The sequence below is a fragment of the Tachypleus tridentatus genome, chromosome 1, assembly GCF_004210375.1.
Source record: "Tachypleus tridentatus isolate NWPU-2018 chromosome 1, ASM421037v1, whole genome shotgun sequence".
NCBI lineage: Eukaryota > Metazoa > Arthropoda > Merostomata > Xiphosura > Limulidae > Tachypleus > Tachypleus tridentatus.
The window spans coordinates 86,561,884-86,578,417 of record NC_134825.1 but is presented as its reverse complement, the minus strand read 5'-3'; the positions used below and the strand labels follow the sequence as shown (position 1 = coordinate 86,578,417).

At 35.3% G+C, this 16,534-nt stretch overlaps 1 protein-coding gene across 7 annotated transcripts in view; it reads right to left on the bottom strand.

The window, feature by feature from the left end:
• LOC143254604 (homeobox protein OTX2-like) overlaps positions 1–16,534 on the bottom strand; it is a 116,301-nt gene that overhangs the window by 29,302 nt on the left and 70,465 nt on the right. For 3 of the 7 annotated variants that reach the window (XM_076509778.1, XM_076509775.1, XM_076509770.1), the window contains one exon: positions 5,484–5,765. In XM_076509778.1, coding sequence (XP_076365893.1) covers positions 5,484–5,577 — 94 coding nt within the window. In that variant the 5' untranslated portion in view covers positions 5,578–5,765. Of the gene's footprint in view, positions 1–4,720; positions 5,095–5,483; positions 5,766–5,900; positions 6,070–16,534 lie in introns of those variants that run through there. The other 4 variants (XM_076509765.1, XM_076509790.1, XM_076509783.1 and 1 more) reach the window with 3 other exon arrangements.

The window sequence follows — 16,534 nt, the reverse complement described above, 5'->3', positions numbered from 1 at the left end:
ATAGGAAGCATATACGCCATCCACACATTTTGCATCAGAAATAAAGTAGATGACGATAATTTCTCACATCAGGCACCATTCTCATGTGGTATACCATAATCTTCACAAATGTAGCCTGCGGATTTTCATTTAAATAGGTCTCAGTTATCTTAGCGTGTCCCTGCCAGAATGGTCAACCAAATGCGGGAACAGATATAAATGCAGGCGTGACCCTCACAAACAACGAATGTGTGTGTATAACGATCGCTAGAAATAGCTGGCTCCGTTGTTTGGACAGATGTGGGGGAGAATAGCCATTGTCCAGCTAGGGTTTGAAGTTACAGCAAAATATCCTCTCCGTGTCCACTCCCCACGTGCTCGCCGTGCGCGTGCATTCAACCGGATGGCTCAAAAATCGTAGCGAACCGTCAACACAATAGCGATGTTCAGCCCTGCCGGTTATATTCCGACAACCAAAGGAATTATTGGCACGTAAACTATTTCTTCAGTGTGTGAGAACTGGCATTCAAGTCTTTAAGTTAATTAATTAATCACAGTTCGAAACAGACATAATTGTTATTTTGTAACTAACAGATAATACACAGAATTAAAGTAATTTTTGAAGAAAAAAAACACTATTTTATGGATTACGGAAACTGGGTTTTATAAAGTCCGATCCGTATTTGTGTAAAGTATACCAAATGCTATTGGTAAGTTGACTATGTAACCCGCTTTTTCAACTTTTAACCTCTTGATAAATAAAAAACACTGAAAATAGTGTCTTTCTATTTTAGCCTTAATATATAATACTTTTATATTGTACGTGAGGAAGTTTTCTGTCACTTTCTTACGTTGAATTTTCTTTTGACTTTTTTCTACTTTTGAAAAGTATAAACCACACCTGTTTTATCCACAAGTACGCTACAAACGTTTAAAACGATGTGTACGTTTTTCTTAAATATAGTATCACTTCAAACAAATTTAACATTTATAACACTAAATAAGCCTTAAATGTAATTAAGAAACTTAAAAGTGCTTGGTTAAACGAAACGTTACGGTACTTTTTCAATCTAGGGATTCTGTCTGTCCAACATTCCGGATCTAGTTTATTATAATTGTATGTGATCGTGCCGGCTATAAACGAGTATGGAAGGTGGGCAACCGCTTAAGGCAGCAAAACTTGTAACAGTAAGAAAACAGCGTATTATGACGCATTAACTACTTTAGATTTGTCATATACAGTACCAACAAGGCTTTTCCGTCTTATATCAAGGTTTGGCCACTGAGTGGGATACAATAAACGTAGTTGTGGTCTACGTGTTATCATATCACCAACTATCATGAATACCAACCGAAAATTAAATTAAGTAAATTAATTGTAATAGCTATAAATTTCATTTAAGTCATTTATAGATCCTAGTTTAGGGTAAGAATTAATATCACGGTGTTATATTTTATAATTCCGATTATTTAGTTTTTTATGATTAAAATTTCATTTGGATTAATCTTACTATCATTCAGTAGAACTGGCAAAACACCAAGATAATTTTCTTCCTGGAGTTGGTCGAGCAACCGCAACGTTAAGAGAAAACTACATTAGTATTTCTAAAGACTTGAGAGTAAAAATTCAAAAGAATATGGTATAATATGTCAATTGCTCTCATCTGTCATATTCAACAGCGATGAAGCTTTTCACCCAATACCAGGGCTCATTAGGCTGGTGGTGATATTTATTTTAATTTTACTCTCAAATAGAGTTGCAAATTTAATGTTCACTGTACCTTATTGTAATTTACTTGAAAATTACATTTATAGATACAGACACGGTAAAAGAATTAACTGAAATATAAAATAAGTTAAACTACAATCGAGTATACTTTAAATATAATTCTTGACTTTTCAGTTAAAAGGCCTAAGAAAATCAATTTCTTCTTAATCTAAACTGTTTGAAGTAAGACACACAGAGTGAAATGTACTATACTAAATGTTTACAAAAAATTTGCCACTTTGTTCATATAATGTTATAAATACATAAATATACTACTAGTGCAGGCTTTCCGCAGGGGAACGACATTCTAAAACCTTGTTTTGGGCAGCAAAATACCTAAGTCAGTCCTATTTTCGATATGTTGGGAAATAAATACAACTAAAAGTTTTTAGATGCTAAATGTAAATGAAGTAAGATGCCTTGTTATCGTGTTTACAAAATATATTTCATTACACTGTGCCACACTTGAAGAAGACATTCAAGTTTGGAGGAAGGGTAGCTTAGCCTTGGTATTGTACAAGTTGTAGTGATTTGAGTCAACGTATTGAGTAATCTTCACCCTAAAATTCTGATTTGTAAATGACTTAAATAAAACTATTAAACTTCACCTACCCAATCTGGTTCACACCATAACAGTCGTTGGTCATGAAAACTGATGATATATATACATCCTAGACTACTATATCTGTCGTATCTCAGCTTGCCTAATGAGAACTTTGTATTGATGTAAAGGTCTCGTCGGTACTGGATATGGCAGATGTAATATGATTAACATGTAACATATTCATCTTTGCTTCTACTCATAAGTAATTAGAATTTCCTAAGTTTGGAACGTGAAAGAAATCTATAGGTAATGTAAGGAGAAGGCATAGAGATAGCTGAACACAGCTACAAATCCAAAACAAGACTGCTTCCTTACCGTACTGAGATCATCGAGACGCTTTTGAAGGCCTTACATAAACTCAGAATGTCTATAAGAGACTGGAGGTTTGTAGCCATGGAAAGTCTATGTAGACTCAGCTACACAGCAAAATGGGTTTAATACTACTTGACGTAATCTATCCAAGACTGTACACCAGCGCTTTTTATAAATGAGACAGTGTTTTGTTCCAAAGCGATTGGATGATTAGCGCGACTACCATGTTAACACGATTGACCACTAAGGTGGCGAGTCTATTATGACCTCGAACAGCAATAGCTACAATAGGAAGACTGGCCTATGTGTATCCTGGGGCGACTTTCTGACAGATATGCATTACAAGAATGAGATCCTGTATATTTACTTCTGGATAGTAATGTTACCCACATGATTTTGAATGAGCTCCTACATAGGGACACTACTGTTCCATCTGTGCTCCTAACATAAACTTAATCGAGTATATCTGGATCTCCTTCTTCCATGCTGTTTGGGCCCAACTAATGACTCTCACTAGTTTGGAGATGCTAATATTTGTTTCATATATTGTTTTCTCATCAAATATAAAACTGCCCATATATTCTGTAATGCGCATTGTGTCATTCTGAAGAGCATTTTTGCTATGTTGAGGTGTGTAAAGATACGCTGAGATGGCATTATATATGAGATCTTTTGAAAGGAAAAAAGTATACAGTTATTAGTACGAATCACAAATCAGTTAAAATATGACGTTGTTAAAGGAAACACGTTAAAAGATGGGTGCTACTTCTTTCAAAGTTGACATGAATGTCACCTTTTAAACGGGTTTTGTTTTCACATATTTTGTTAAGTATTTTTATTGCACAATGATTATTTAGTCTAACTCATTTCGTCACATTTTACATGCTGTATTTATTTTCAAAAGTGATTCCTATGGATAAGTATATATGTCAAGTAAAACGTGACTTGTTATAAGGAAGAGGGCAAAAAAGAGGCTATTTTAATATCTATATAATAAAAAAAATCACAGAATATCTCATGTATGATATCGGATCATACAAACACAATAACGAGCAAATGTTATAGTTATGATAAAATAAGATCTACAGATATCATTGTATCATTATACATATTGGTAACATATACTTATTCTAATTCTTTTGTTCAAATAATATTATGGATGAAAACAAAACGTTAACAACAATAATGAAAAAATACTTTCAACTAGCGTGTTCACTTCTCTTGGTCTGAATGTCACTTTTCAAAAGGAGTCATATGTTTCGTATACTGATTATAATGTACGTGAAAAAATCACAGTCAGCATTAAATAAGTGATAGAAAATGATCCTTAGCTTAGTAAAGTAGATAACTATTTTAAACTATTTTAAACTCTAATAAGCGATTATGGGTGTAAGTACAAAGTTGAAATCGTTAGCTTTCGTGCGTTACTTATATAGTTGGATGTATGTATTTAAAGTGTGTAATTATAATTCATAATTATACATAATACATATTTAAATTAATAAATGCTGGTCTTGCTAAATATTTACAAAACGTAGGTAAATTTAAATTATTAAATTTATGTTATATGATTTTAATGTATATTTAACTTTTACACACAGCGTCGTAAATCTAACCTAAAAAGTCAGAAGAGTGCAAATCTCCATGCTGTACTGTACTTAATATTTTAACATCAACGTTTCAAAATAAATTTACAAGATATATGTCTAAGATAACTGTAACTTTCTTACGTATTTTTGCAGCTTAACCTATAAAATACACAACTTAGTGCAACAACTGAATGATGTTTTACTGGTAAGACGGATGTACAATAATGTAAAAAAAAAAAAATCAGTGTTTAATACAGGAGTATTTAGGAAATAGAATAATAAATTATTTCTGAATAAATAAAAGAAGGTCTTGTTCTGGCGATGAAATTTCAAAGTATAAATCCTTGTAATTCCGTCACCATGATACATTGTTTGAGTAGGTAAAATTCACTATACGTGAGTCGCTTACCTTGTCCACTTCAAGACTACTTACGAGTAATTAACGTATGAATAGAGATTACCACCTACACAGGTCTTCACCACAATGACCTATTTTCGTGATCCGAAACCTAGTATCACAAACACGCTCTGTTAGAGAGTTTAGGATCTCCTCCCTGGAGTATGAACTCAAGCAATGGAGTGAATTTGTAGCACAAACAAAACACATTAACGTAGTTTATCACATATGCATATTTGCGTTAATGAGGAAAGACAGAACGTCCACAACTCAAGTTTTGTTCTATTATATTCGAAGGTACTATCCAGACTAACTGTTGTTACAGAAGCTTTAAAGTATACGGTTCTCTGCCCAAATGTGAAAAGGGGACAAATAGTTCAGCTTATATAGCATTTTCCTTCAATAAATAACGAAGGTGTAGCTTCACGGAGTTAAGCGCCAGACCAATGAGCCTGAGGATTTCTTTGATCATCGTGTTAAGATACGTTCATCAAATAGCACGTCATCGAAAGCAGCATTAAGCTTTTGAAGAAAGAAAAAAGAAGAAAAAGTGGGATTAAAGGCTCAGTGTTTAATTTAAATATTGTGTTTACCCTAATTCCTCATCTCATTCATGACATATTAGATTACCACGTTGTTACAATTACTCTTTGCTAAGCGCATAACATCCGTCAAATCAGGACCAACGTGTAATCGGCTTTACTATCGTCCGAATCCCGGGCATACATGCCTGCGCATGGAAGAAGCTGCCGTGACGGCTTAGCTTGGAACCGCCTAACTTTCTTAGCTATCATTCAGGAAAAGAGAAAAGAAGAACACTTATAAGCGGCTTACCAGGATAACCAACGGTAGGATGGAGAAGGTCAACTCCGGGTGAAGGTAGCCCGATCCCGTTCACGGGGTAAGGTGGAGACTTGAGATAAGCCATACCGGACGAGACTGTGGTCTGGCAGGCTGCTGTAGAGAAAGGAGAACACGAAGAATTAGCTGGTTGGAACGCCACGGTGCCAGTACAAGGAAGATGACCACAGTTGACACTGAACTCGATGGGCGACACCACGTCTGCCAAGCTGGAAGAATACGTTGTTGGTCCCGTGTCTGCTGCTCTAGCGGCACCTGCATAATATAAAGTGTTGGTGAACTTGTACTTGTCTAGAATTTATTTATTTTATTTTTTTGCAACACATCTCTTTTGCTGTTGTTGTTTTTTACAAAAAATTGTCAACTAGAACTATGATCTTTTAAGCCTACCTGTAGTGAAAGAAAAGAGCACTTTATTTCAGAGCAGGGTCACGTCACCTAATGCACAGATCAGTCTATGATTATACTCCCACCCTTAAGCCCATCAGTTTTATTACTGACACTGTTGCCACACAGGAGTAGGCTCGTCCATCAGCTAACAGACCTTGCTCTGGGTAATTTGACAGTGCTTGCACGAGCACAGCAGGCGCTCCTCCTTTCCGAGCAGTTCCGCACGTGACACGCCAATCACGTGCTCATCGCAAGAACAGATGGCCGCTAGCAGGCTGAATTTTGAGCGTGTCTATCTTTTGATTGGCTGATTGTTCTACTGCGTGCGAACGTAAAGACAAAAGGAGGGGCTATGCAGAACAGTTTTCTCGCACTGGTTCTATATGCTTGCAGTGGTATGTATGTCAGAACAAGAGGAAAAATAAGTAGATTAAAACGAAAACAGGTCATCAAATTTTCAAGTCGTTCTAAAAGAAGCCGGAATCAAACGGCGACCCCACCACAAGTGACAGTATCCGGCAACGAACCGAACGAGAACTGCAAAAAGCGATAAGGGCAAACAGTTTTTGCAAACCGGCTATTAATTATCAAAACGTTCGTTCTCTTAAAAACGATTACTTTTTTAGGCATCAGTACCGAGAATACAGCAGCTTCTACTGACTGTATTGATTTACTTCACAATCCATAATAAAAGAAGTTCTCAATTATTGGCACTTTGTAAACAAATACAACACACACACACACACACACACACATATATATATATATACACACCGTAAAACCTGTCTAAGGCGGAATATTTCCGACTTAAGCAGGTTTTCCGGTTAAACATTGTGAACATGCATTTTCTTAATTATATATAATTTTAAGCGGAACGTGATACTTGCTTGACTCAAATATAAGGAAGTAGGAAGTTTATGAATAAAGTTATTATAATATTTATGCTGTATTTATTAGAATAAGAACAAAAATGGACATTCAAAATGTACATAAGCACAGAAAATCTTAATCAAATTTATCTTAGGAAAGTGTCTAGTTTCAACTGTTTCGTTTTTTTAATGGACTTTCTCATGCGGTTAAAAGAGAACGCCAATTCTACGGCCTTTTCATGAAGTTCATTTTTCCCCCTCCATTTTTGCATACAATTTGATATCGTTAATATAACTTAATACTTGCGATGAAGTAGGAATTTCTATTTCCTCACTATACTTTCCATTTTGTTCATCTTCTGAATCTCTTACACTGTTACCATCTTGCGAATCTATTATAGATTTTCAATCAATTTCTATTAAAACATTCTCGTCAACGTTCACAAAACTTTCCACGTTCACAGAATCATCTGTATCAATCTTCTCAATCAGAGTTTGGGATTTCACTAGAATCGTTATAACAAATAACTTATAACAATAACAAATGAGGGTGTTTAGTGGCTTTTTAAAAAATGAGGGTGTTAAGTAACTTTTCTCTAAATTTTAAAATTAGGGAAGATAGGAATTTATTTTTTTGTGAGAATTATTTAAAGAGTAGAATTTTGCACTTAAAAGACAAATATACTTCTACAAATCATGACTCTAATTTAGCTGCAAACATAATGACAGCAGAAAAAAACAACAAAATATATTTAACCAATACTTACTGTAACAAAATATCCGAGAATTTATTAATATTTAAACAAATTATTAATTAAACAAGAATTTATTAATATTTAAAGAAATTATTAATTAAATAAAAAATCAATATTTAATCGAAAACATTTTTTCCGCCTTACTCAGGTTCCAACCTACTTATTGATAGATGAGGAAGGTAAAAGATAGTTTTCCATCCGCTTTTCGTAGGTTCCGCCGTATAGGCCTTTTATAAGATAAATCTTAAGATAATGCCGCAAAAGTTTTGATATTTTCGGCTTGTACAGATTTCTGCTCTATACAGTTTTCGGTTTAGACGGGTTTTACTGTATACTTTAGTGTTAGATTTTAAGGTATTTAAAATTTGATTTTTTAGCATAAATTTGCTGTCGTGAAATTCAAGAAATACATAAGTCTGACACACCAAAATAACTCTTTCAAAACATTTAAAAAGTAATAAATACCAGGTTAGTGTTTAGAGTATATATAAGGAAGTCAAGTGATTTACAAAATCGTAATTTCTGTTAAGCCTGCATATATGTGTATATATTACTGGTTATACTAGTTGTTTGTCAGTTATTGGTATCAAGTTTTGGGATTCACGTTTCGTAGAAAATATGTTAATATGTAATTTAAGCATAGACACTCATATGTTAATATGTAATGAAGAACATACACTGAATCCGGTCATGGATGTTCACCGCGGAGGGGAACATTTGACCAGAAATGTCTTTCTTTATCCATTCAACAAATAAATGTACACAAATTTTTTTATTCGCTTTACAATTTCACACCATGGAAAATATTTCTGTGATGACCATGAATCTCACATGAGAAAACAGAGTTCTGCAGAAAATAAAAGTTTTGAAACGGCTTGATAAAATGACAAATTCTTGTCAAAATGTCATACAGATATAATAAAGTTTTTCATTACCCAGTCAAACCGTCTCAAAATTTTTAGTTTTTAAAGAAGTGGGTTTCTCGTTATGAAGAGTTTTGTAGGTTAATAAACACCACGATTTTTGGTTTTTAAATAAATTTATAGATGTGACCAAGCAGTTGACCTCGAACTGTCCAGGACATGGACAGCAACTCTAAATAGTCTCAGGTGTCAAGGACACATGCCATGTTCCATTAGTCTTCCCCGCTATTCTGCTTCTTCACCTGCCAATCACGCCTTATCATCGAGTCTATTGTTTACACTAATGGAAGGTTAAACGTGTGTTTAAAATGTCATACATGACGACACGCACTTTAGAGTGACAACTCTTTAGTGCCTGACACGGGCCAGTAATCTTTTGGAGAAAGTTTTCCTGCTACACATACTGTGCTTTATTATAAGTGCTTTATGACCTGTTTGTTTTACAATACCATCTTCATGTTCTTGTGTAGGTGTCTATTTCAGTCGGTCACAGAACTAAAAGTTATTGGCCATAAGACGTCTTTACAGATAAAGAAAGATATTTGTCACAAATATTTTAACCACAGATTTACTAATTATTTTTTTTTTTTGCTTTCTGTCGTAAACTGTCGTAGGATTACTTGGCTGATGATTTTTTTTAGTAACTAGTTAACAAAGTTATACTTGATGTTTTATTGCTAACGCCAACGTCTTCCCAGCTTTTGTTATCCACACACCCCAAAATAAATATAGTTCCTTGCGAGCCTCCCTCTCTTGTTGTTGTTAATTGTTAAGTAATGAGATATGAAACACGAATACACATTAAAATGTTAGATGTGTTGTAGTAATCAATTATTATTTTAATTAATATAAAATATATGAAAACACTTAATTTTACATTATTACTGTTAACTCTACCATAATCGCTCGCTCCCTCAAGAGATTATTTGCAACACCTTGGGAGGATGATCGACACTGAAATTAAATATGTTATATCCTGACAAACAGCTCAGTTAACCCTAGAATTACTCGTACCCTACAGCTTTTTAAGAATTTTTTTCTAAAGCATGAACCCACGACATTGTTAGATACAGGGTTTCCAAGAGCATGTACGAAGCAAACAGGAACAGACGTTTAATATAGCAGTTAGTTCTACAATCTGCCGCAGAGGTCTCCTATGCGTTTAATAAGTAATTTCACCTAATTTGTTTGATTAGTTATTTACATGAGTGTAGTAATAATGAAAAATATACAATTTCTCAATATGATATAATAACCCGCCGGTAATAAACAATAGGTAAGCAAGTTGGTGATTTGAGTATAAAAAATATACGAATTTTCTGTATTCACACTTATCATTTTAAGACATTTTAAAGTATTATGATTTCACTTTTTCTTTTCTTTTTTTAAATTTCGCGCAAAGCTACACGAGGACTATCTGCGCTAGCCGTCCCTAATTTAGCAGTGTAAGACTAGAGAGAAGGCAGCTAGTCATCACCGCCAACTCTTGGGCTACTCTTTTACCAGCAAACAGTGGGATTGACTGTAACTTTATAACGCCCCCACGGCTGAAACGGCGAGTATGTTTGGTGCGAGGGGATTCGAACCCTCGAGCCTCGGATTATGAGTCTATCGCCTTAAACCCCCTGGCCATGCTGGGCCTTCATCTTTTCCACAGACTTAGTCACATATTTATGTTTTTCAGAGTTTTGCAAAACAATACATGTATTGAAAATAGAGTTGTATGAAAGAAAACAGAGAGGACGGGGTGTCCTCTCCCTCACCTGTTGTTACTGTAAACTTTTAGTATCTATATGTTGAATCAACGTTGTTGCAACTACTGCAGGATTCACAAAAAAAAACTGGAAGATTTGGTAACATACATAGCCAGCTGTCTCAAGTTTATGCACAAAATAACAAATAATACAGAGTTCCCACAAAAGGAACACCTACATTACATGGCCTACATTCTATCACCCATGATCTTATCAGTGAGAGCACGATTATGATGTGACATGCAAAACACCAATTCCAGTAGATTTGCAGTATTTGCAGGTGTTACGAAGGGATTCTTTTATTGGCTATACGTACATTAAATGTGTCGTCAAGTTACAAAACTGTGAGAAATAAAAATAATACAATGTCTAGATGATACAGCAGCTGTTCCGAGAAAGTATCATCTATTTCAACAAGCCGATGTTTTTTTCCAAGTCTGTATGGCCCGGCGTGCGACTCGTAATCCGAGGGTCGTGGGTTCGCATCCCCGTCGCACCAAACATGCTCGCCTTTTCAGCCATGGGGGCGTTATAATGTGTGGTCAATCCCACTATTCCTTAGTAAAAAAGTAGCCCAAGAGTTGGTGGTGGGTGGTGATGACTAGCTCCTTCTCTCTAATCTTACACTACTAAATTAGGGACGGCTAGCGCAGATAGCTCTCGTGTAGCTTTGCGCGAAATTACAAACAAACCAAACCAAGTCTGGATGAAACCAAACCATTGATTTCGTTCAATACTATTTATATTTTATTAGGAATGTTTGTTTGTTTTTTTTAATTTTTGCACAAAGCTACTTGAGGGCTATCTCTGCTAGCCGTCCCTAATTTAGTAGTGTAAGACTAGAGGGAAGGCAGCTAATCATCGCCACCCACCGCCAATTCATGGGCTACTCTTTTACCAACGAATAGTGGGATTGACCGTAAAATTATAACGCCCCACGGCTAAAAGGGTGAGCATGTTCGGCGCGACGGGGATGCGAACTCGCGCCCCTCAAATTATAAGTCACACATCTTAACACGCTTGGCCATGCCTATTAGAACTGAAAGAAAACTGATATCCAATGAATAGCAATAATAAAACAAACATAAAAAGAAAAGCTTTTAGGTAATAGATGATAAATGCTGCTAATAGTAAGCACGAATGCGTAGTTTGCATACAATGCGTAATTTGCGCATGTATTTAGAATATCTGTTTGAAAAGATATCCAAGCTATGAAATGTTTCTCTAATTCACAGCATGCAAATAAGATTTCTAAAAAACGCTATTTAATGCCTACAGCTAAAATATTTGTTAAGGATATTTTTTATTTAGCAGATTACACTATTTAACGCAAATTTTGTTCCTGGATAGTATGCGTTATTTCTTAATCGCTTATGTTGTAAAAGTACAGAAAATGTCCATTATTCCCATCAAGTTTTACTTTTGTGACCTGGATAATGAAATTTAGAAATTAACCTATTTCCTATGTGAAAACGGGCAAATTTGCACATTTTCATTTACATAATGTCTGAATAAAACAACATATGAATCAACATTTGCATGTATTTATACTAAAGTTATACAAAAATGAACAAAAATGTTTAGAAGTGAGTAGTTTTTCCAGATTTGCGACTGTAATGTAAATCACTTTCACGTATCAGCCCCCAAATATAGTCTCCCATCATGTTTTCGTTATACGCTCCTTGGTAGCGGCGTTCAAAGTCCAGTATATCTTGATGGAAGCGCTCGCCTTGCTCCTCTGAGTATGCTCTCATATTCTTCTTGAATTTATCAAGATGAGCGTCAAGGATACGGACATTCAGGGACATCCTGCTGCCCATTTTGCCGTATTTCTTTACCAGAACTTCAACCAGTTCTGAATAATTTTCGGCCTTGTGATTTCTCAAGAAGTCCCGATCCACTGCGACAAAGCTGCCCGAAGCTTTTGTTCTTCCTTCTAAGTTTCCTGGGGAATTCTGTGTGGTCCAGGATCTTCTTTATTTGTGGTCCAACGAAGACACCAGCTTTGACCTTTGTCTCAGACAGCTTAGGGGAGACGTCTCGAAGGTACTCGAGGGCTGCAGGCTCCTTATCAAGAGCTGTGACAAATTGTTTCATAAGATCCAATTTTATGTGCAATGGTGGGAACAAAAAACTTCTGGAGGTCCACTAGTGGCTCACACTTGACATTGTGCCTCCCTACAGAGAACTCGATCCGTTGCGGCCAGTGCTTCCTGTTGTAGTGCACTACAGTGTCCCTGCTGTCCCAAAGGCAAAGATAACAGGGAAACTTGGTAAAGCCTCCTTGGATAGGTTTATGTGTTCACTTAGGCAGCTGGAACTAAACTGAAGTGGTGAGTGGTAAGCCCCCGTGTATATATCACTAAGAAAAGTTCTAGAAAATGCTAAAAAGGTTCTTGAAAATTCTCGTAAGTTCTACAACATTCTAGAACATTTTTGTAAGTTTGAGAAAATTCTCTAACAGCTACTCAGCACTGAATCTACCTGGAATGTTTTGGAAAATGCGTAAATTTAAAAATTTAGTTACCCAGGTCACAAAAGCAAAGTTTGAAGAGAAAAATAGGTCTTTTCCATTTACTTTAGGCATAAGCAGTGGGGAAATAACACTTTCTGCCCAGGAACAAGAAAAAGGTGGGTGTTTTCTTATAACAAAGCCACATCGGGCTATCTGCTAGGCCCACCAAGGAGAATCGAACCCCTGATTTTAGCGTTGTAAATCCGAAGACATACCGCTGTACTAGCGTAAAGCAAAGGGCGAGCATGTTTGGTGTGAGCGGGATTCGAACCCGCGACCCTCTGGATTACGAGTCAAAAGCCTTAACTCATCTGGCCCTACCGGGCCTCAAGAAAAAGGAAACATTTTGTTACATAGTGTTATATGTATCTAAATAATAGCTATAAGGTTAACTGATGCTAAAATATGCTGATACACCAACTTTCAAATATTCATCATGAATAAGAATATAAGTCATTTATTATACCCATCGTCGATACATATACATATATATATCCTTCTACCCGTCAAGTCACTGATTATATAACCCTATCACTAACTACTGCTTAGAAAATTAACTCAGAATGTTATTGATAGCTTGTTACGCACAGAGGTGCGTAATGAATAAAGACTGATTTGTAGTCTTAATGTTTGAGTTTAACAAGTGTTTGGAAAATAGTACCGCTAAATAGAAAAGCTGTGCAGGTTTGGCTACTAAACTTCAAAAAAGGAACCAAACAAAACAGGGATGGAAGTGGATATATCACTTGATCCGGCTAATGGTCACATAGCAGACTAAGCCGTCTCGACTTTACATGTTATATAAGATCCCTACATTACCAGCTTTCCCACTTTTCTATAGAAAATTTGGTGTTTGAATAGAACCTTCGCTTTCATCATTTCTATATCTTTCTTTCAGTTCACTTTAAAATACTACTGTTATGACTAGTTACAATACAGTAACACTCTACGACTGGAAATTCTGGTTCTATTTGTTTTGTCGGTGAGGGAGCCGGTAATGTAAGAATTTTATTTTCAATGTAAAGTCAAACCAACTTAGTCTACTATGTGACCATGTATTAGCCGGATCAAGTGATATGTCCACTTCCGTCTCTATCTTGTTTGGTTCCTTTTTTCTAGCCTAATAGCCACTCATACATAGCTTTTTTATTTGTTTGTTTTACAAATTGGCTACATTAGTTATAGCATTATAGAGTGTATTCTAAAGCTTTATAACTTTTGCATGGAATAATAATAAAATAAGTAATCAATGATCGTAAAGACTGTTATGCTATATCAAATTATAATAAAATTATAGTTACTGCTAGAATTAGATAGACGCTAAGCCTATTGAAGAAAGATGATAATGAACGAAAATTAGGAATCTCGACTTTGGCTATTCGCCTGTTTTTGATATTGGGACGTTCAATAGCTGAAAAGCGGCGTGTATAATGGAGATAGAACGAATATGCGAAGGATCTCTATCTTCGGTGTTCATCTGTTATTGACTGGTAATTCCTGTTTGCACAAGAATTAAATGGTTTTCACTTTTTTTAAAGATAAACTGTGCATATAATAACAAAAATAGGTAATCAAAGATCGTGAAGGATGTTATGCTGTGTCAAATGATGGTAAAATTATAGTTAATGCTAGAACTAGGTAGGTGCTAGGGTCTGTGGAAAAAGATGATGATGGCTTTAGACTTTAGGAGACTTTGGATAGCATATACCATGGAGATAGAGCTACTACGTGAGACAGCTCTTCATATTTAGCTTATAATGACTTGTGAAGAAGAAAATCTAGATGACTTTTGCACAGGTTTAATACAGGCGTCTGTGCCATCCCTTTAGAAAGAGTGGTTAAAATACTTAGATCAGAGATCATCAGGTATTCGTTAGGTTGTTGCATACAAGACGTTGAGGTCAAGGCTCAAAATTTTATATTTATTCGTGACGAATACTTAGTTTCGAGGTCGTATTTGTAAGTAATTAGTTTTGAAGTTGTCATGTGTTTATGTGCTTTTTTTTAAATTGTTGAATACGAAGCGTCAAAGTCGTGGGTCGAAGTTCAATGTTTAAGTGTTTGATACTTCGCTGTGGAGTCCTGCTGAGTTTACTGTTGGATATATAGTATCAGTACCACGATATGTGTTCTTACACTTAACAGTGCTTGAATTTTTTATTCTGGTGTCAGCTAATACAATTATTAAATACATAATTAACGAAGTCAGCTATTATGCAAACGTGGTATGAGAAACTCATACCTACAACTTGTGATAAGAAATAAGATTGCAACCAGATCAAGACATACAACTAACACGTGATAAGAAGTAAAAGGGAGACTATAAATAGAACAAAACATACAACTAACACGTGATAAGAAGTAAAAGGGAGATTATAAATAGAACAAAACATACAACTAACACGTGATAAGAAGTAAAAGGGAGACTGTAAACAGAACAAAACATACAACTAACACATGATAAGAAGAAGAAGTAAGTGTGTAAAACCAAAACAAGATATAGAGCTAACACATGACAAGTCATGATGACGAGAAACCCACTAGAAGTAAAAATGTTTTCTCAAGATGGCTTGAGAATACATTAATACATGACAAGAAGTAGAAAGAAGACTGTAACCAGAGCAAGACATACAACTGACACATGACACGAATTAGATGTAAAATTGTAACCATAGCAAGACATACAACTGAAATGTGACATGAATTAAACGTTAAAACTGAAACCAGACCAAGATATACACTAAAGATACCCAGTTAGCACTGTAGTATGTATCCTAACTTATACTTCTACAAACTGGAATTCGATACCAGTAGTGAGCCGAGTACAGCTAGACTTTGGTAGCTTTATGCTAAATAACAAACAACACAGAATTGACACATGAGAAGAAGTAAAAGTGAAGGTGTAACATGAGCAAGAGATCGAAGCAGCACGTTACAAGAAGTAGATGTAAGACTGTAACAACAGTAAGACATTCAATTAACACGTGACAATAAGTAAAAGTAAGACTGCAAATGGAACAAGACATACAATTTCACGTGAAAAACGTAGAGGTAAAGTTGTAACCAGTTTATAACATACAATTAACACGTGACAAGAAGCAGAAACAAGGGTGTAAATGTTTTTACTACACAAACGCGTGATCGGAAGAAAAATAAAGACTGTAACCAGAGGAATGCATAAACTAATACGTGAGAAAAAGCAGAAGTAAAACTGTAGTCATAGCATGTCATATCACAGACACGTGATAATTAGAAACGTAAAGACTGTAACCTGAGCAAAACATAAAATAACGCGTGACCTGAATTAAAAGTAAAATTATAACCAGATCAAGAAATACAATTAACGCTCTCTGGTGACACATCATATGTCTGCGGACTTGTAGTACTAGAAACCAGGATTTAATACCAACGGTGAACAGAGCATATGTAGCCCTGTCTTTAGTTTTGTTCTTATAAACAAACTACAAAAGCATACGATTAACACTTGAGAAGAAGTAAAAGAGTAATATGAGCATGAAACACAAGTAGAAAGCGACAAGAAGTAGAAGTAAGGTTGTAATAACAGCAACACATACAACTAATATGTTACAAGAAGTAGAAGTAAGGTTGTAATAACAGCAACACATACAACTAATATGTTACAAGAAGTAGAAGTAAGGTTGTAATAACAGCAACACACACAGCTAATATGTTACAAGAAGTAGAAATAAGGTTGTAATAACAGCAACACACACAGCTAATATGTTACAAGAAATAGAAGTAAAACTGTAAACAGAAGAAGGCATACAACTAACACGAGATTAGAATAAGTAAGAGTG